Consider the following 22,612-nt stretch of genomic DNA (forward strand, 5'->3'; position numbering starts at 1 on the left):
AATATGCAATAAACACTGTTATGCAGTTAATAAGAAGAAATCTATAAATTTGTCCTCAGATAAAGTATTGCCTCTGTCAGATCCTCCTTCATGGATGCCCTCAAATCTGATCTAATTATTTTAAGAGCAGAGAACAACCTCTCTACACTAACTTGGGTTGGTGGCAAAGCAGTAACCACTCGGGCAACATCTCTGACAATGTCAGGATACGGAGGAATCGCTTGTTGCACTGTTATTTTTGATGAATGGTCAAATTTCTCAATTCCTTTTAGTGCACATGAAAAATTCTGCTGAAATGTACTGGCTGTGTTCTTTGATGGGGATGACTCTTCTATGCGGGAACGCTTTGCACGGTCCTTGTGATCCAAATATTTTTCGAAATTAAATTCTTCATCAGTTGATGAGGGTGAAGATGTGGCAGGATGACCAAATTCTTCTTGTTCCCACTGACTGTTCTGCAACCCTTTCATCCTTACTGCTATTTCAAACAGAGCTTATTTTCCTTTAGTTAGCTGTTGATCATCTAGAAGAATCCGATGCATTGGGTCTACATAAACAGCTGCCAAAAGAATGTTATTTTGTAATAATAGCTCCTCTCTCCGTTTCATTGATGTCGCAATGCCACTTGCAATTAACCCTCCTCTTTGGGACAGGCGAAACATCAGGTTCTTCCACTCCTTTAAGAAAATACCTGGAGTTAAGTCCTCTGCTTGTAATTTTTTAGTCACTGTAAATGGGTGCTCTAGCAATTTTTCCAGCTCAGTCACCTGATTCCACTGACTTTCATTTAGCGTCAGTTGAGGGTTAGCCATGTCTGCAAGAAAGGTTTTCAGTTCAACCAAGCGCTGAATCATTAAGTAAGTACTGCCCCATTGTGTGGCTTGATCAATAATTGCCCCTTTTCCAGCACGTCTCTTCAAACTTGAGTCAACTTTAGGGGTTCTGGCAACAGTAGCCAATTTTCTCACCTTGCCAATCAGTGCAGCAGCATGTCCTTCTTGCAGACTGTCTCTTATAGCCAGCTGTAGCGTATGCACAACACAGCGCATGTGATGAATGAAAGAACGTATTGACACAGTTTCAACAAGATCACCTAAACTATCATGTTGCTGTTCCCCTGAAGCAACTTCAGTTTGCTCTTCAGTTACAATACTGTGTTCCTCTATTTCAACCATTTCTGTGTCTGTGGACCCAGCATGTTTTTCTAGCTGCTGGTCACCATCATTACTCTCATTCATTAGCTTAATAGTACTTATCATATTTGAAGCATTGTCAGTTACGACAGAAAGAACTCGCTCTTTTTTAAGTTCATAGTCTTGCAGAACCTTTTCCACCAAGACCTGGAGAAACTCACTGGTGTGATGAGCTTTGGGGTCTTTTACTGCCAATGTCTTGGTAACTATTTCATTTTTGTCACAAACAAATCGGACATTGATGGCAAAATAGTTCACTCTGACGCGTGCGAGCATCCATTTTAAGAAACAGAAAGCATCCCTTGAGAGTTTTTTTTAAGTTCTTCCTTTTGTTTAAAAGCTTCTTCGATTACTAATTTTCTAATACTCTCTCCAGAGAAACACCAAGCTTGCGGGCCATTTCCCCATTCAGACACATAAAAGCTGGTCGTGAAAATAATCAAATAGGCACACTATCCTTTACAACAAGCTCTATGATCTGTTTTTTAAATGTATCTACTGTCATTGTCACAGTAACTTTGTCACTGACAAAATATCTTGCAACTGATGGCTGCAAAGTTCTCTGCTCCTTTGTTTGGCTGGAAGAGCTGGGCACTGGTTCATTGGTTTGGATGCAGTCTTTCTCATCCACTGCTTTCAGTACTTCTGGATGAAAGCGCTGTAAATGTCTCTTTAGATTAGAAGCTCTGGTAGGAGCATTTTTATCTTTGCCTGAATATGCACTGATCTTGGCCTCACAGCATTTGTTTTCGTCTGGATCATTTGTCATACACTGACAGACATAATGTTTTTTATCTTGAGTGATGGTAAAATGTTTAAATACAGCTGATTTAATGTGACACTTCTTTGACAGTCTCAGGTTTTTAATTCTGCATTCACAATCCAAATGACAATTGTTTTTCCTAAAAACAATTGTACCAAATTATTGCCAGGTCGTACAACTGATATAGTGGTCAGTAATACTGTTATTCCTCATGTACTCACAGTGAACTGATGCAAAGTTTGTTGAAAGGATAATACTTCTTACAGTCTTCCTCTTCTGAGTAGCAGCTGTGCGATGCTTGGAAGACGCACACCAAACATCTAGTCTAGAGGAGGAGCTTTATTACTAAGAATTTGCAACACATTTTCACTTTCAGTTTCATACATTGTAAGTAGGGGGGTTGGGTCAGCATGAGTTTAACCAAGTATAAGATTAGATAAGGGCAGTGGAGAACAGTGACACACAAGAAGTAAGAAATGCCTCTATCTCCAGCAGAACTGCTTATCACTGTTGTTCATAGTTTGATAGAACATATATATTTGAGTAACATTTATAAAATTCATATGAAAGTTCAATTATGAAATATTAATACATTTTTTTTAAAGCTGGAGTCGGAGTCGGTACATTTCTACCGACTCCGACTCCAACCAAAACTAACTCCGACTCCACAGCCCTGGATTGTTCCTCTCCTGATTTTGACTTACAAATACTGATGTAAAATACTGACCAAATACTTAACGTGTGAATGTGACCTTCAAGTATGGCATTTTATTATTATCAAAGGTTTCACAACTATACATATCAACTAGTGATCTATCCTGTTAGTCATCATTCTTTCTACCTATCAGATCAATACAAGCTTATATATACATTCCATTCACTGCTTTGGAGACCATCATTGCAATAGCAGAACTGACAGCACAGAATGTCAGAATTAAAAATGTATGTTTTGAGGCATCAAGGATATGTACAAGTTAATTAGAAACCCACGGAATGCTTGGAAAACATATACAATGATCGGTGTATGAAAATGTAGTTTAGAATCACCTACAGATGGATAGGATAATTGGAAAAAAATTGTGATATTGCACCCCTAATACAAATAAATTAAAAAATATGAAAAAATAGCAGTACACTAAAACTATCTACCCACCTTAGATTGCGGTCCCTTGAGAGCTCATTCAGCTGACAGCTTTTTCTTCAAACTCCCTCCATAGACATAAATGTTTAGTTTAGCCGAGCATTTTGGGGTTTTCAATAGGGAGAGGGGAGAAAGCAGCTGGCAGTCAGATGCGGCAGCTTATCTCCGGAGAGAACAAAAAAACTGAAGGCCCAAAAAGACCGGTGGTGTTCACGCCAGTTTTCATGAGTAATGTTGGGGAATATTAGAGTCAGACTGTCCTGATGAAGAGGTACACGCCTCACCATAAATCTCATTTCAGTCTGGGGCGGGATTGTGAGATTGAGTGAGATTTCTGGAGTAGAGAAAACCATAGGTTGTCATGAATTAGACGAGTTGTCGCATCATCCCCCCACTGTGCCCCAAGCCCACCCTATCGCCACCCATTTTGTCAGAGCTGAGAGAAAGTTGCATAGAAACACAAATAGTTGGAAAATATTGGCAAACTATGGGTTCATATTACACAGCTAAGAGAAACTAATATAAAATATAACTTTTATTAATATATTTCTAAAAAACTACCCCTATAAAAACAATAATATAGAACTGGAAACAGATTTGTCATCTACTGATACGGAAGCATCGGATACAGAGGAACGAAATAGATCATCAAGAGGGAGAGGCAGAGGAAGGGGGAGGGGTCGTGGTAATCGAGGAGGGTTCGATAGAACAGAGAATTCCCAAGGGGGGGTTTTTTAGATCAAAGTTATCCCCTAAGGAATCGGTTACAAAATCGAAAGTAACTCACCCTCGTATATCAGAATCTCCCATTCAAGAAACTTTGGCTATTACTGGTATTTCAAGTTTTGATGGTTCAGCCCAGGGCAATATACAAGTGGTTAATCTCTCCTCTAAAGAACTCAGTGAAGAAGCAATAGGTGTTCTCAAGAAGGGCCTTTCTTTTGTCCCAAGTAGTAATTTTGATGTGTTTCGGGCAGTTAAAGATTTGAATTTATTCCTTCGTAAATTACGGTGGAAGAAATTCTTCTACAAACAGGATATGCGCACCTGTAGTGATATGGGTATAAAAGTTGATCTCTTATCGGACGTGAGATTGTTACAGAGTATTGGTGAAGTTCATCCCAATACTATGGGGAAGGGTCCGTATACGGACCTTAAGAGTAAAAGTACTAAGATGCCCCCGCAGATAAGTGATATTTCTGCAATTGACGTCTTTGAGAACTTGGTAGTACAGGATCTTAAACAGCTGCATGAAGGAAACATATTCAAGAAATATAACTGTACTAAGGCAGAGATGACTGTTATTCAACAACTTGAACAGGACAACCACATTGTCATAAAGCCCTCAGATAAGGGCGGCAATGTGGTTGTCCTGGATACAGCACATTATCGTAACATGTGTGAGTCTCTTCTAAGTGATCGTGGGAGTTATGAGGTCTTGAGTAGTAACCCAACGGCAGAGTACACTATGGAGTTGAAGACTATCCTGGATGAGGGTATTGCTGTTGGAGTTATTGATAAAGTGGAGTATGACTTCTTGTTGCCTAAAAATACAGTTATGGCCATGTTCTATTGCCTGCCAAAAATACACAAAGGGGTTTCCCCTTTGAAAGGGAGACCGATTGTGGCAGGCATAGACAATGTTACTCAAAATGTGGGAGTGTATCTCGATCGAGTGCTAAAACCATTTGTAGCATCTTTACAATCTTTCGTACAGGATACGCCTGATCTGCTTCGTAGATTGGAGGGGTTGTCTGTGGATCCTGGGGTACATTTGGGCAGCGTAGATGTAGAGGCTCTCTACAGCTCGATACCCCATGATAAGGGCCTTGAGGCAATTAAATACTTCCTGAGTACAAGGGGGTGTCAGTTCCGCGAGCATAATGAATTTGTACTGAGATTAATGCGGTTCTGTTTAACGCGCAATTTTTTCCTCTTTGACCAGAAGATCTACCACCAGCTCAGGGGCACTGCGATGGGGTGCCCCTGTGCCCCCACGTACGCAAATTTGTTCCTGGGCTGGTGGGAGGAGACGTGTGTGTTTAGAAGCGAGATGGACTTTAGTGGGTCCATTGAATTATGGACCCGCTATATTGATGATGTGCTGGTAATTTGGGGTGACTCTGCAGCAAATTTTTCATTATTTGTGGATCATCTTAATTGCAATGACTTAGGTCTTTACTTCACATCTGTGATAGACTCGTCAACACTACCATTTCTGGACATCTTGATCAAGAAAGGTGATAGTGGTATCTTGACCACACGTACATATAAAAAGCCAACCGCAACGAACGCATTATTGAAATGGGAAAGTAGTCACCCGACCCATCTAAAAAGAGGAATACCCAAAAGTCAGTACCTCAGGATCCGTAGGAACTGCTCCACAGAAGACGATTTCGTAGCACAGGCTAAGGAACTCCGTAGTAAATTCCTAGAAAGGGGGTATCCTCCTGATGTTCTCAAGCGGGCCTATAAGGAGGTTAAACAAAAGAATAGGTCTGAACTGTTAAGACCGGCCCATAGAGCAGAGGACGGAGGTCAAATGAGGCTCATTACCACGTTTGACAACGGTGCATCAGAAGTACGAAAAGTCCTCACCAAACACTGGTCCATACTGCTGATGGATCCAGATATTGGAAATCAGCTTACGGAGCGACCATTAATCACCTACAGAAGGGGTCGGTCATTAAGAGATAGACTTGTCAAGAGCCACTTTAAAAGCCCTGTGCCTAAAACATGGTTAACGAGCGATACAAAAGGGTGTTTTAAATGTGGACATTGTGTCGCCTGCTCGCATATTGTCACAGGTGACAAGTTTACCAGTAATGTCACTGGGAAACAATATATGATTAGAGAGTTCATTAACTGCAGCACAAAGGGGATAGTGTACAAGGCCTCATGTGTGTGTGGGAAGGAATATGTGGGCAAAACCATTAGAGAATTTAAACGGAGATTAGGAGAACATATTGGAGATGTGAACCATAAGAGAGAAACTCCAATTGCACGATATATTAATAGTTGTCAGGGAGGTAACACAGACTCCTTAAAATTTATGGGTATTGAAAAAGTGGCGAAGCCCATAAGAGGAGGCAACTGGGACAAGGCCATTTTACAGAAAGAGACAAGATGGATATTCCACTTGAATACTGTAGCCCCAAGAGGGCTCAAAGAGCAAATTAATTATAGCTGTTTTATTTAAGATTCTTGAACTGTGATCTGCTCTGAGGACTCATCTTTAGCTTTTGAACTGCCAATACTGTATTTTGAGATCTTAACTACCTAATTATACCATTTCTGAGGTTATTACCTATTATTTTGGGAGTAATGCTACCGGTTTTGTACCATCTACAATTTTCTGATGTGGTGAGATAGGGATAATTTGGCGGAATAATGAGATGAATCTGCAGATGTGATATCATTGTAGCCATCTCGTCTTTGCTGCATCAGAATTATGTGTTATACGGTTAGCAATTACATATCCAAGATCCTCCGCTTTGTGTCATAGATTTTTTGTACCCCTATATAGGGGAAATATGATGAAATATGCTGTTAGAATTAGTGGCCGTTTGAGAGGTGAGGACGTTACGCACAAGCGTCCAAATAGTGACTCCCGGCCGTATTGGATATTGGGCGGTTTGTTTTCATCTATGCGTCGTTTTACATGAGCGGTTACCATGGTGACCGCTATGTGCGGCCGCTTTGAGAGATAGAAGTGTAACGCTGATGCGTCTTGAATGTAACTTTCGGGTTGTGAACCGGATGTTATGCGGCCATTGCAAACACACACGCTTGGTAAGCTTAAGCGGTCACTATGGTGATGGTGACGTATCGTGACCTCCAGTAAGTGAACCGGAAGTGTAGCTGCCATTTTGTGAGGCACGTGCAGCGGAGCTATGGCGTGTGATAGCGGCGGAATTTGAATGGGTGAGTCACCATGATTGGACACCTTGTCATAATGTTCTGTGTAGTCTATATAAGTGATTAAAGGGGGCGTGGCGACATACCATCGCAAGCCCTAGCATTACCAGGACAGAACCCTAGTCCCCTTGAGAGAGCTTTGTTCCCTATTCGAGTGTATAGGTCCCCTGAGGAGTCGTGGAGAAGACGAAACGCGTCGGGATGCACAGAGACAAATAGCGCTATATGTTTAAGGGTCAGATGTGGACTGCCCTTGTAAGGGCGGGAGTTTTGGGACCAGGGCCATACTAGCCTATACAGGGCATATTAGGTCTGCATGTCATCCACTCCCTCTATGGAACCTGGTTGTCTGGAAATTAGGAGGAGATGATCGGTACCTGTACAGTCGATGGGTGAGATCCTTCCTTTTATTCAGATTTTTTGGTGTAGTTGATAACACATGCAATCAGGTTAAGAAGTCTACATAGAGACAGTGTTTTGTATCCCTCTAATAAGAGCATCGTGTATGATGCCGGGATTGATCTATTCACGGTCTACTTACTATTTTCTTGATTAGGCATCCTATCTAATCAGAAGTGGTTATTGTGTATTTTCAGGGACTCTTGTGTGTAAGAGGTACTATATCCCTATGATATGCTAGTCCGGATGGACGCTTCAGCTGATAAAGTGAGATTTTAATATGCACTATATCACGTCTTTATTGTTTTTCTTGGGGTAGTTTTTTAGAAATATATTAATAAAAGTTATATTTTATATTAGTTTCTCTTAGCTGTGTAATATATTTAAGGAGAGAGAAATTGGGCTTTGACCCCACTTTGCTGGTATTCAAACTACGGGTTCACCTAAATTTTGAGACTTTTTAAAGCTTTTATGCCAGAATTCTGGAGTGTAAGTTTTGATATATTGGGTTTAAGTGTTTAAATTCAAAAAAACTGTCAAACCTTCTCTCCATCAACAAGAGCGTAATGTCTACAGGCTCTGTAAAGCAACCCTGCAATTATATTTAATATGTGATGGATAAATATTACCTGAAACCTTTTCTCGTGCCCTACTGCTACTGGGCTGACATTTTAGTTTTCCCTCACTGTTGCTGCAAAATTTCTGCAGGGTTTCTCAGAGTACACAATGCATAGTGTGCTGGGGAAGTCTGAGTCACTCCCACAGCTTTCAATTTGGCAAGTACTGGATTAGATAGAGCAGGTCACATACAGCAGATGTATTCCAGCCAAACCTTCCCATTTCAGAGGGATCAATGAACATTTCACATGTATGGTGGTGTCCTCATGTGTTCCCAAAGGCATATGTTGCAGAAAAGGACCAGCATGCAGAATCCCTTGGTATTTATGGCAAATAAGCTGCCGCCAGTGATGCCTGTATTTTACGTGTATGTAGAAACCTATATGAATCGTTGTTTGGCCAAACAAGTGTTCAGCATAAAGCCATCTATAATGTATATTCACATTCAGACCACTATAGAAACCAATTTAAATCACTGTGCTATACATGAGAAGGGTTACATACCAAGCACAAATATAATTTAAAGTGAACAAACTGCCAGTGACCGACTGATACAGAAAGGAGAGGGCCCTTACCTTGTAGGCTTACCGTCTACAGAAAGGGGGGGGAACCTCAGGCCATTTATGGCCCGCGATGACCTTTTCTCCAGCCCCAGGGCAGATTCCTGGGGACCACAGAGCTTGGGCCATCAGCTGTGTTTTCATGACCACAGGACTTTTAATTTCTTCTTGCTCTATGATCAAGCGCACGCAGCATTCACTACTGAACAATGAGGTGTGTGCAATGAAAGATTATGTCCGGACACTAATGTTAGCATCAAGACTAACGTTGGGGATGGACTTAGAGCAACTCCAACGGAAGAGAAGACAGGTCTAGAAAGAGGAGTATAGAGATAAGTCTTTTAGATTTGGCATTAAATAGTAATTTTGGTTAGGGTAGTTTTGGAAGTGGACTACAGGTTGACAAAGAGCGAATTAGATAAGAGGTGGGAGGAAATTTCAGCATGGACATTGTCACGACTGTTTTTGGGTGTCCCGAGACTCGTTCCCTGTCCCTAACGCTAGGGGTGCCCTAGCTCACCCTGTTCCCCAGATTACTTCTGCTGGAGAAAACGCCAGGGCCATGTACCTTGCCTTAGCTACTGAATCATCCCTCAGTCTGTACCCTTCCCCCACTCAGGGAAGAGGGGAGTAGCAGTGTACCGTAATACACCAACCAGACTAAAAGTAATACGAACAGGAATAACAAAAAATACCAAGCATACAAATATACTCACACAAACAACAGAGGAATGCACCAGGGAGTGAAGGATGGGGTTAAACCAAAGCAGTAGAAGGGAATTATCACACACTCACAACCTAGCAACAGTCACAGATAAATCCTCCAAACGCCTTCTCCAATAACAGCCACCAATAACCTCCAGCCATGCAGCAAAAGCTATTTCTGACAATGAGTGCTAGCCAAGACCCAGTTTATATAGGAAATGGGAGTGGCTAACAGTGCTCTGCTGAGAGCCTTAAAGCAGGAAAGCTTCCAGGAGCTCTCAACTGAGCAGATTAACCCCTGCACTGCTAAAAGAAACTTGCAGTTTAATATGATGGTGAAGTGCTTCTAATCAGTGCAGGAGTAGGAAAAATCAGATGCTGCGGTCTTCTGGTTCTCCTCTCTATTGCAGCAAACCCGTGACAAACATGCTGTTCGAGAAGATTGGAGGCAAAGGGGAGTAGTAATATGGAATGACAGCTGAACACAGAGATTGGGTTGAGGGATGGTTTCTTCAGAATAGGTGTGATTGTGGCATGTTTAAAAGTTGAAGGGAAGGTATCCGAAGTTAACGATAGGTTGAAGAGATGGTGGATAAGCATGGTGGTGAGGTTGGGGCGGAGGTGGGATAGGGTAAAGTGCACAGGTAGTGAGGTGCGATTTGGAGAGAAGATGAGTATGTTCGACTTCATTAATGTTGGGAAGAAAGATTGTGGGGGAAGGGCAGTGGTCTGTTTTACATAGGGATTGTAGTGGTTGAGCGGTAAAGACTTACCTTGCTTGGTCAATCTTATTTTAAAATGTGCGGCAAAGTCCTCTACAGAGATGAGTGAGGTCGAAGGGGGCAGTGGATGGGTAGAGGAGGGAGATAAAAGTATTGAACAACAGTATGGGGTTGCGGGATAAAGATGATATGAGGGTTGTGAAGTAATCCTGTTTAGCAGAGATGAGGGTCGACTTGAATGTGAAAGTTGCTTGTTTGTGATAAAATCTTCATGTGAGTGTGTTTTCTTCCAATTTTGTTTAGCAACCCTCGACACTTACCAACACTTTTTAGTGAGGTTGCTGTGCCTTTTCTGTAAATTCTCGATCAGAAAAGCAACAGCAGGTATCAATGTTATGATATAAAATGAAGAAAAAATAAGCAATGGGAAGAAGGCTGATTTAACATCATACAGGTCGTCAGAGAAATACTGTACTCTGTTACATAAGTATTGCATGTACGGCTAATTCACTGTCTGCATATTATTAAGCAATAATATTGCATGGTTAAGGGAAAAACACTATTTTATGTACACAGTATAAATTATAAAAGGCATTAAACAAGTAAACCAACAGCTAGGGGGGAAACTGTTTTCTGCTGTCATCCAATGAAATAACAAAAAGAAGTTCTCTCTGTCGAGGATGTCCTTAAAACTGTCCGATTTAGGAAAGATCAAAGCAGTGCGTGTCACGTTTTCACAAGCATGAGTTTTCTTCCTCAAGTTTTCCTCTGACTGCAGCTAAGATATCTGTGTGATGGGGATAAGCACTAAACCCAAAGGACAGGCGGTGTGAAGCAAGAAAAAAAGCAAACTCCCTCGTGATTTTTGCAGGTCACTACCAAGGACCATGTTATCAGATCCACACCAGACCCTTAACAGGCAGCTCTGCTGGTAGCAGTAATTAGCTTGGACAGATCTGGCTCGGAGAGTAGCAGCGAGGCAACATCATAATGAGCTCAGCTGGGATTAGCAGGACAGGGCAGGGAACCAAGAGAGCTGAGGCATTCTGCATTGCGTATGTATCAGGGAGATCAAACGAGCATGGCTGCCTAGGTTATCCCCTCACCACCTCGTTCCCGAAATGAAGCAAGGCAGTGTGTAAAATACAGACTAATGAAGAGCGACACCTCCAACAGATGAGAGCCACATTAATTAACACAATCCCTGAATAGTACAGAATTATTTCGGCTACTGATTTGCCATATGTGTCACTGAATTGAGAAAAATAACAAGGATTAAAAAGAAGGAAAAAAGAAAACTTTATTATCAATTGTCAGCTTTGCACATTGGAGGAGCTGAACTGATAATGTGTTAATTTTGTGTTCCGACAACACAATTTGTTGAGCCAAGTAGGTGCTGAACAACGAAATTTGTGGGCAGACAGAGGCGGGACAGGGTTGGAAAAAAAAAAAAAAAAAAACCTGATGTTATATAGCTGGTCAGTCATTTAAAACCCAGCCTGTACAGTTTCAGCAGCCTGTATGAAGAGGAACAAATAATAGTCTGCATCTTTTATTCTACCTATGTTCCAGATTAAGGTGAAGAGCCAGGTAAAAACAACATTTAGAAGCACACCTATGAAACTTTTTTTTTTACTAGCCTTGTTATGATACACCATAGCCTTACATTACAAAATCGACTTCCGGCTCAGATATAGACCCCAGTGTGATCCGGAAAGTTGGAGTATAAGCCAACGTGACCCAGAAGAGGACCACAGCAGTGCTGGAAACCAGGGAAGACCGAGATCGGCAAGCATGGTACCGTACTTATACCATACTACATATATTGAATTGTGCTCACGTCCGGCCACAAGAATTGTATAAACAACTATACATCTGTGGAGTTGACATATGGAAGTGACCAGACCTTAGATGCGTACTTAAACACACATTCAAAAATCTTCATTTATTTCTTCTCTATAGCCATATCATGGGCTCAAGTAAGCTACAGGTTGTAAGTAGAAGTAATACAGTACTCAAGGTAGTCTACTGTATGTCCTTAGGCCAGGTGTTTCATACAGAAGTTTTCAATTGAAAAAGGCAACGAAGAATCAAAGAAATGAAAATAGCCACAAATACATGTTCCTCAATATGTTATAGTTTATATTGCCCACAATCTTCATAAAATACTTTAAAACTAAAACACTTATCCTATTTTAATTTGTTTATGCTCAAAGTACCATTCATAGGATGTACGTTATTCTACAATCACTGAACCATGGGCATCATAAATCAGAGTCCAGCGCTGTCATTGTAGCCAAGTATGTTTTACTCGAAATTGCTGTGACATTTAGGAGCAAAACCTACATTTAAATTCTGTCCTAAGACCATGCATTTCCCTACTGACTTATATAGGGTGAGAACTGTCACTTAAGGGGAAAGGGTTAGGCAGAAGTTGCTGGGGACCAGACATTTCCATAGTACCATTTTTCATCACTACTTTAACCAGTTGGAGAAAGAATGGATAGGGCTGAGAGTGACAACTGAACAGTTGGCTTGGCATCAAAGCCCATCTTACATTCAACCTTCAAATGCATTGTCCAACCAGGCTTGGCCTAAACATATGCTGATTGAACTAAGCACAGGACATTTCCATCGATCTCCTAGAACTTTAATTACTCTTTATGGTGAGAAAGAATTTTTACTTTTTTTTTCACGTTAAATATTTTTACTATTCACGAGCCGCACAAATAAAGTGTTATCGTTATTCTGCACATCACTGAATTTACATAGTTTTATTTGTGCCTTACTAGTTTTGTACAATAAATACACTAACAATATGGCCAGACATAAGCTGTATAAAGGCTTACTTTTTGCCTGATAAGTTGTTTTTAGTGGTACCATTCCCTAGTAAATACAAATTTTTTAGAACACTTTTTTGGAGATGTAATGTACAAAAGAAACAAACATGGATTTTTTTTTTCATTTTGAAAACTGTTCACTATTCAGTCTAATTGACTTTATTCTAAAAGTTGATATGATAATGACTTTTTGTTACGCTTTACAACTCTCACACAAAAATAAATGTTACGCATAATTTTCGGCCATATACGCCTAGTTGAGGCAGACATTAAGACAATGTCAGCAGTATGTTGCTGCCCGCCTCCAATAGGTGTATAAAAAGTATGTAGTGGATACGCGCCAATCCCGTTATGTTGGGGTCCAGAAGTAAGCGCTCAAAATAGCTCCAGACGTGATGTGAGCCCTCCTAAATCTAAACCAGATTTGACAAACTTCAAAGAAGAGGTGGCATAAATAGTACCTAATACATAAGAACCTGCTAAGATACAACATTATGAAAACCTATGCATTCATAAAATATGACAAAAAAGCAGCACCTACTTTTCAACCAGTAGCTTTTTGTTTTCCCTTTTAAAGTGGGCAAGTTCATTCCACACTGCATCTGAGTCTTCCTGTCTAAGCTGAGAAGGATCTGCACGTGTTGGTCGATTTTTATGAAACTTCTTCCTACATAGTTTATATAAATCAAATTCAACATAAACTCATTCGTGACTCAATAAAGGTCTCAATAAAATGTCATTGATATGGACAAATCAAAATCATTTTTGTTTAATGAAATAATTTTTTAAATATAAATATTTTCTGTAAAGAGATGTATGCGTATTGGAGCTCCATCAATGTCAATTGACAGCTGTACACTGAGTAATAGATAATGCAATCTCTGAGTATTAACTAAAGGGGTGAAAAATGTCATACGTAGATCCTTCGTTCTGACAATAAATAAGATTGCAAAGCTTTGTGACATGTTAGAAATTAGAAAAGATAAGCCATGGTACACAAGCACTGCACGTTACAAATTTGAAAGGTTTAATCACATTTGCATTGATAGGCATTTTTGGATCGTGATTAGTGATGAGCGAGTATACTCGTTGCTCAGGTTTTCCCGAGCATGCTTGGGTGATCTCCGAGTATTTGTTAGTGCTCGGAGATTTAGTTTTCGTTGCTGCAGCTGCATGATTTACCGGTGCTGGACAGGCTGAATACATGTGAGGAATGCCTGTTTGTTAGGGAATTCCCACCTGTGTTCAGGCTGTCCAGCAGATGTAAATCATTCAGCTGAGGCGACGAAAACTTAATCTCCCAGCACTAACAAATACTCGGAGACCACCTGAGCGTGCTCCGGAAAACCTGAGCAACGAGTATACTTGCTCATCACTAATCATGATTGTAAATACAAACACTTTGGTAATTTACTTTATATTAGAATTCTATAAATTTCCGTTTTAAATGTATATAGCTTGTTGCCTTGGAGTCAAGACACCAATGCTATCTACCAACGATGGCTGAACATGCACAGTGCTATTCTTACAAGATATTTCCAATAAAACATGCAAGCACTGTTCTGAAGTTGGCTGTAATCACTGGAAAGATGCCCCAGACAGCAGAATCAGGAGTGCACAGTTTGGACCAGCAGTGCAATGATGAACAGTCACGGAACGTCAGAAAGTTGGCTTGCTGGGACCATTCCATTTCTAATTGAAAACATGGCAATACTACTTTAAATAACAAGTTAACCTAAGTTGTCATAAAGGCGATGCAGGTCATAAGATGCTGAACAAAATGATACCTTATCAGTAGTCTTATTCCAGAGAAATCCATGTTTTTCTTATGTGAATAAGCAAAAATGGGCAGGACACAGATCTAAATCCGATTATTTTAAATAAAAGGGGGAGTTACCAGTGTGAGACATGTAATGACTACTCTAATGATCTTACTGCAGAGCTGTGTGTTATTACAACTAAAACAGTATAGCAGAGCAGAACTTTCTCATTACAAACACATTTGGAGATATGTCACGGAGATTTGTAATTGACCTGCATCTCTTAAAAGTTGATTTACAAATTAAGAAAACATGGATTTCTTTGTAATAAGACAAAGGACTGCAAATATCAAAGTACCATATTTTCCAGCTCCCTATAATTAGCTTGCCCATATAAACAGGATAGGAGGGATCCTACTGACAGATTCTCTTGTCTAGCCATAGAGAATACTTCTTCACCGCAAAATATTTGTGCATTCAATTTTGTGACATCCTATTCAAAATCCATATGGATTAAAATAGGTTGGTCACCTCTTTGGAGCAGTAACAGCTTCACTCTTCTGGGAAGGCTTTTTACAAGATTCTGGCATGTGCCTTTGGAAATTTTGCCCAGTCATTATTGAGATCAGCATTCTGTGCTGTCCAGTCAAGTTCTTATACGCCAGGGGGGGTATGTTCCCACAGTCAGTAAACGCTGCGGGTTGGACGCTGCTACATCCGCAGCATCCAACCCCCAGTGGCCAGATGTTACAGCATAGTGGATGAGATTTCAAGAAATACCATGCCCACTATACATGCATCGATGCCCGTGGCTTCCTTGCGGAGACAGACATGCGGCTCGTCTTTCCAGACCGCAACATGTCTATTTATCTTGCGGAGACGCGAGTCTCCACAAGATAAATGTCATCCATACAATGTATAGGATGCGGTGATTCCACACGGTTCAATGAACAAATGCGGAATCACCTGCGTTCAAGAGCCGGCAGCGCTTTGGACGAAGCGGACACGTGATGCATCCAAAGCGCTGCCTATTACTGAACATGTGGACATAACATGTCGACCTTGTTTTATGCACTGGTGACCTGTCTTCATAACGTTTGAAGCACACGATTGTCCATAACATCTAGGTATACTAAAGTATTAAGATTTTCCTTCATTGGTACTATGTTAGAAACTAGTTATGGATGGAAAACCCCATAAAAAAACAAAACAGAGTCCATATCCAATAAAAGTTTTATTTGAAACATTGAGGGGTATTATTGATCAAATACGAACTTTAAACATTTAGAAACATAATCACTCACCTGACTCCTCCATCTTCCATCTGTTCCATTTGCTCCTTCAGTGTCCTGTAAGCAGTCTGTAACGTCACCAGCCTTTGCTTACGCTGCGCATGTGCATTTCGTAGCTCTACATTCTCCTTTACCTTAACAGAATGAAATGCAGATTATTACACTAAACACGTGGATAAATAACAAGAATTTCAAGTACGGGAAGGACAAATTAAGGAAATGTAACTCACGTAAAACAGGTATTATCTGAACTAATCTTTCTAAAAAGTATAACATATCTTTATCAAATAGAAGCACTTAAACCATTATATTAAACTGTTCAGACGTGACTGTAAGCGGTTCTGATATGTACCCCAATATCACTATAATGAAAAGGTTTGAGTATTTGGCCCGTCCCGTATCCTTATGGATCTCCTCTTAGATCCTAATACAGACTATAAAGAATATATAGTATGTACGCTGCTAACCAGATCCATGGGGCATGACACTCATCTGTGCACTTATGTCCATCCACTGCAGTTGCTAAGCTCCATACCTCACCAATGATCAAAACTTTGCTTTGGCAAAGATTAAAAAAGAATCGTCGAGAAAAGAATCGGAACAAAGCATGGAAAGGGTGAATTAATTTTAGAGTACATACTATATTTTAGTAGCTTTTTAATTCATTTATTTTTTTTTTAAGGAAAATGCAGTGACCAAAAATAACCCGCAATTCTGATATTCTTAATTTTTTTGTCATCACCGTGAGATTTTGATAGATTGGACCTTAACGAACACAGCACTACCACATGTATAATTATTTTTATATTTTTTAAATTCTTTATATTTAAAGGGAAACTATCACCAGTTTTGGCAGATAAGAGTTGTGGCCACGCCCTTTCAGGGCTGATATACAGCATTCTATACTGCTGTATATAAGTCCCGATCCAACCAGAGGCTATGTGCTCACATTCAGGATTTTCACATTTTTTTGCGTTTTTTTCCGGCCGTATCCCACTAAAAAAGACTGCTAAAGCATCCCATAATTTCAATGCATTCCACAATTTATGTGCACATGCTGCGTTTTTTCAGCGAAAAAAATGCATCAAGGTAAATAACGCAGCATGTTAATTAATTTTACAGATTTTTTGCGTTTTTGACGCTATATCTCTATATTATTGCATTGGGAAGCTCCTGAAAAAAAAACTACGAAAAATCCACAAAAAAATGCGAACGGATTTCCTGCAGAAAAAGTCTGGATTTGTTCAGGAAAAATCTGCAGACATTCCTGAACGTGTGCACATAGCCTAAAAGAAGAGAAATAACTTTTATTATACTCACCTGGGGGGCGGTCCGGTCCGATGGGTGTCGCTCTTCTTGGTCCGGTGCCTCCCATCTTCTTACGATCCACGTCCTTCTGCTTGCTTCATATGGATGACGCATCCCTGTGTCATCCACACAGGCTCCACGGAATCGCGCTCCTGCGCAGTCTAACTTCTCTGTCATGTTGAGGGCAGAGCAAAGTACTGCAGTGCGCAGGCGCCAGAAAAGGTCAGAGAGGCCCAGCGCCTGCGCACTGCAGGACTTTGCTCTGTCCTCAGATCAGAAACCGTGTTTACAGCGCTGTCATGTGCGTATCTTTACTGTTCGGGTTCTCCCATCTCTACTGAGGACTACAGTGAAGTGGCGCAGGCCGCTCTCTTTTTTCCATACCCCGGTATAAGATGACCCATGACTTTTGAGACGGAAAGTACGGTATATATTTTAATATATATATATATATATATATATATATATATATATATATATATATATATATATATATATATATATATATATATATATACATATACATACACACATACTGACTTGAGAAAGGCTCTCCATGAGCTCAAACGTCGTCATGATGGGCTATTAAAACCTGAACACTTTTTGAAACTTATTTGCAATGGTGTGCTGCCTCTGACTTTTTGGATATATACTGTATATATATGCATATACTAGCTGAAGAGCCCGGCGTTGCCTGGGCATAGTAAATATCTGTGGTTAGTTATAGCACTTCACTTCTCTTATTTTCCCCCTCACATCTCTCATTTTCTCCCTCACTCCTCTCATTCCCCCCTAACACTTGTCATTTCAACCTCACATCTGTCATTTTCTGATCACTCCACTATTTTTCCTCACTCCTCTCATTTTGCACTCACACCTTTTCATTTTCACCTCACACCTCTCATTTTCACCTCATCACCTCAGTATATACATGTTTGTCATCTCCCTTATATATAGTATACATCTGTATGTCATCTCCTGTATATAGTATATACCTGTATGTCATCTCCCCTGTATATAGTATATACCTGCTGTGTGTCATCTCCCCTATATATAGTATATACCTGAATGTCATCTCCTTCTATATATAGTATATACCTGTATGTCATCTCCTCCTGTATATAGTATATACCTGTGTCATCTCCCCTGTATATAGTATATATCTGTGTGTCATCTCCTCCTGTATATAGTATATACCTGAATGTCATCTTCTATATATAGCATATACCTGTATGTCATCTCCTCCTGTATATAGTATATACCTGTAGGTCATCTGCTCCTGTATATAGTATATATCTGTGTGTCATCTCCTCATGTATATACCTGTATGTCATCTCCTCCTGTTTATATATGTACCTGTATGTCATCTCCTCCTCTATATAGTATATACCTGTGTGTCATCTCTCCTGTATATAGTATATATCTGTGTGTCATCTCCCCTGTATATAGTATATACCTGTGTGATCTCCTGTATTAGACCTCGTTCACACGTTATTTGCTCAGTATTTTTACCTCAGTATTTGTAAGCTAAATTGGCAGCCTGATAAATCCCCAGCCAACAGGAAGCCCTCCCCCTGGCAGTATATATTAGCTCACACATACACATAATAGACAGGTCATGTTACTGACAGCTGCCGTATTTCCTATATGGTACATTTGTTGTAGTTTGTCTGCTTATTAATCAGATTTTTATTTTTGAAGGATAATACCAGACTTGTGTGTGTTTTAGGGCGAGTTTCGTTTGTCAAGTTGTGTGTGTTGAGTTGCGTGTGGCGACATGCATGTAGCAACTTTTTGTGTGACGAGTTGCATGTGACAGGTTAGTGTAGCAAGTTGTGTGCAGCAAGTTTTGCGCATGGCAAGTTTTGCGCGTGGTGAGTTTTATGTGTGGTGCCTTTTGAGTATGTGCAAGTTTTGTGTGAGGCAACTTTTGCATGTGTTGCAACTTTTTTGTCATAAAGGTTGCCTCGACCAATCAGCGACGGGCACAATCTGCCGTGAATACTGGAATCATCATTGTCCATATACTACGGGGACATGCATATTCTAGAATACCCGATGCATTAGAATCGGGCCACAGTCTAGTCTACTATATAATTGTCTAAGAGTCAATTCTGTCTTTCTGTCTGTCCTTCTGTCTGTCTGTCTGTCTGTCACGGATATTCAGTGGTCGCGGGCTCTGTCTGTCATGGAAATCCAAGTCGCTGATTGGTCGTGGCAAAACGCCCACGACCATTGCCATGACCAATCAGCGACGGGCACAGTCCGCCGGCAAAATGGCCGCTCCTTCCTCCCCGCAGTCAGTGCCCGCTCGATACTCCCCTCCAGTCAGCCCTCACACAGGGTTAATGCCAGCGTTAATGGACCGCGATGTAACGCACTCCATTAACGCAGCTATTAACCCTGTGTGACCAACTTTTTACTATTGATGCTGCGTATGCGTAATGTTGCAAATAATAAAAAAAAAACGTTATTCTCACCCTCCGACGTCGCGCTCTGTCCTCAGCAGTGCAAGCGGCAGGTTCCGGTGCCTAGGATGCTATGCGAAAAGGACTTGCCATGACGTCACGGTCATGTGACCGCAGCGTCATCACAAGTGCTGCACTCATACCAACCCTGGGACCGGAAGCTTCCGCGTGCACCGCACACAGGTGGCAGGACTACAAGGGGCCTTCGGAAGGTCAGTATATGTTTATTTTTTTTATTTTAAGTCTTTTTTAACCTGTTACATATGTGGCTGGGCAATATACTACGTGACTGGCCAATATACTACGTGACTGGGCAGTAAACTACGTGGCTTGGCAGTATACTACGTGGCTGGGCAATATACAACGTGACTGGGCAATATACTACGTGACTGGGCAAAATACTACGTGGCTGGGCAATATACTATGTGGCTGGGCAATATACTATGTGGCTGGGCAATATACTACATGTCTGTGCTGTATGCTACTTGGCTCTGTGCTGTATACTACGTCGCTGTGCAATATACTACGTGGCTGGGCAATATACGTGGCTGGGCAATATACTACGTGGCTGGGCAATATACTACGTGGCTGGGCAATATACTACGTGGCTGGGCAATATACTACGTGGCTGGGCAATATACTACGTGACTGGGCAATATACTATGTGGCTGGGCAATATACTATGTGGCTGGGCAATATACTATGCAGCTGGGCAATATACTCGCAATATACTACGTGGACATGCATATTCTAGAACAGGGGTGTCAAACTGCATTCCTCGAGACAAACAGGTCATGTTTTCAGGAAGTCCTTGCATTGCATAGGTGATAATTTAATCACCTGCAGAGAATAATTTCAGCACCTTGTGCAATGCTAAGGAAATCTTGAAAACACACATGGTTTGAGGCCCTCGAGGAATGCAGTTTGACACCCCTGTTCTAGAATACCCGATGCGTTAGAATCAGGTCACCATCTAGTATATGTATGTATGTAAATTATATATATATATATATATATATATATATATATATATATATATATATATATAATATAGTCTAAGGGTCACTTCCGTCTTTCTGTCTGTCACGTATATTCATTGGTCGCAGCCTCTGTCTGTCATGGAATCCAAGTCGCTGATTGGTCGCGGCAAAACAGCCACGACCAATCAGCGACGGGCACAGTCCGGAAGAAAATGGCCGCTCCTTCCTCCCCACAGTCACTGCCCCGCGACCGCATACTCCACTCCAGTCACTGCTCACATAGGCTTAATGCCGGCAGTAACGGACCGCGTTATAACGCGGGTAACTCACTCCGTTACCACCGCTATTAACCCCTTGTGACCAAGTTTTTACTATTGATGCTGCCTATGCAGCGTCAATAGTAAAAACATCTAACGTTAAAAATAATAAAAAATAATAAAAAAATCATTATATACTCACCTCCTGCCGCCTTTCCCGCTCCTCGCGACGCTGCGGTGACTCCATGCAACCGGCAGGTTCCGGTGGCAATGATGGTATGCGACAAGGACCTACCAAGACGTTACGGTCATGTGACAGCGACGTCATCACAGGTCCTGCGCGCCTGCGCGAGAAGGACCTGCCATGTCGTCACGGTCATGTGACCACGACGTCATCACACCCTGGGACCGGAAGCTGCCGCGCGGTGACAAAACTACAACGGGCCCTGGGATCGGAAGGTGAGTATGTTTATTTTTTAACCTGTGACATACGTGGCTGGGCAATATACTATGTGGCTGGGCAATATACTACGTAGCTGGGCAATATACTACGTGGCTGAGCAATTTACTACGTGGTTCTGTGCTGTATACTACGTAACTGGGCAATATACTACGTGGCTCTGTGTTGTATACTACATCGCTGTGAAATTTACTACGTGGCTACCTAATATACTACGTGGCTACCTAATATACTACGTGGCTACCTAATATACTACGTGGCTGGGCAATATACTACGTCACTGGTCAATATACTACGTCACTGGGCAATATACTACGTCACTGGGCAATATACTACGTGGCTGGGCAATATACTACGTGGCTGGGCAATATACTACGTGGACATGCATATTCTAGAAAACCCGATGCGTTAGAATCGGGCCACCATTTAGTATATTATATATATATATATATATATATATATATATATATACACACACAAACACTAGATGGTGGTGCATCGGGTATTCTAGAATATGTATTTATGTATGTATATAGCAGCCACATAGTATATAGCACAGGCCACGTAGTATATAGGAGCCACATAATATATATACTATATACTATGTGGCTGCTATATACATACATATTATAGAATACCCGATGCGTTAATACAAGCCACGCAATATATAACAGTGGCCACGCAGTATATAACACTGCCACGTACTATATAACAGCCCACACAGTATATAGCAGCCACGGAGTATATAACACCGGCAACGTAGCATATAACACAGGCCACGCAGTATATAACAGTGGCCACGTAATATACAGCACAGCCCACGCAGTATATAGCACAGCCCACGGAGTATATCACACAGCCCACATAGTATCTAACACTGCCCACGTAGTATACAGCAGTGTGGGCACCATATCCCTGTTAAAAAAAATAATTAAAATAAAAAATAGTAATATACTCACCCCTGGGATCCAGCGAAGCTCCGGCGATACACGCGCGGCTGCCGCCATCTTCCATTCCCAGGATGCATTGCGAAATTACCTAGATGACTTAGTGGTCTTGTGAGACCGCTAAGTTTTCTGGGTAATTTCGCAATGCATCGCCGGGAACGGAAGATGGCGGCAGGCGCGTGCGGCTTGGCGGACTACAGAGGGTGAGAATAGGGGGTTTTTTGTTTTTTTTATTATTTTTAACATTACATTTTTTTTACTATTGATGCCGCATAGGCAGC

At 41.1% G+C, this 22,612-nt stretch overlaps 1 protein-coding gene across 1 annotated transcript in view; it reads right to left on the reverse strand.

Moving 5' to 3' along the window:
- CNTLN (centlein) overlaps positions 1-22,612 on the reverse strand; it is a 537,174-nt gene that overhangs the window by 281,994 nt on the left and 232,568 nt on the right. The window contains exons 12-13 of the mRNA XM_069766280.1: positions 15,924-16,045; positions 13,401-13,526 (exon numbers count right to left, since the gene is read on the reverse strand). Coding sequence (XP_069622381.1) covers positions 13,401-13,526; positions 15,924-16,045 — 248 coding nt within the window. The remainder of the gene's footprint in view (positions 1-13,400; positions 13,527-15,923; positions 16,046-22,612) is intronic.

Source organism: Ranitomeya imitator, chromosome 1, assembly GCF_032444005.1.
Source record: "Ranitomeya imitator isolate aRanImi1 chromosome 1, aRanImi1.pri, whole genome shotgun sequence".
Classification (NCBI taxonomy): domain Eukaryota; kingdom Metazoa; phylum Chordata; class Amphibia; order Anura; family Dendrobatidae; genus Ranitomeya; species Ranitomeya imitator.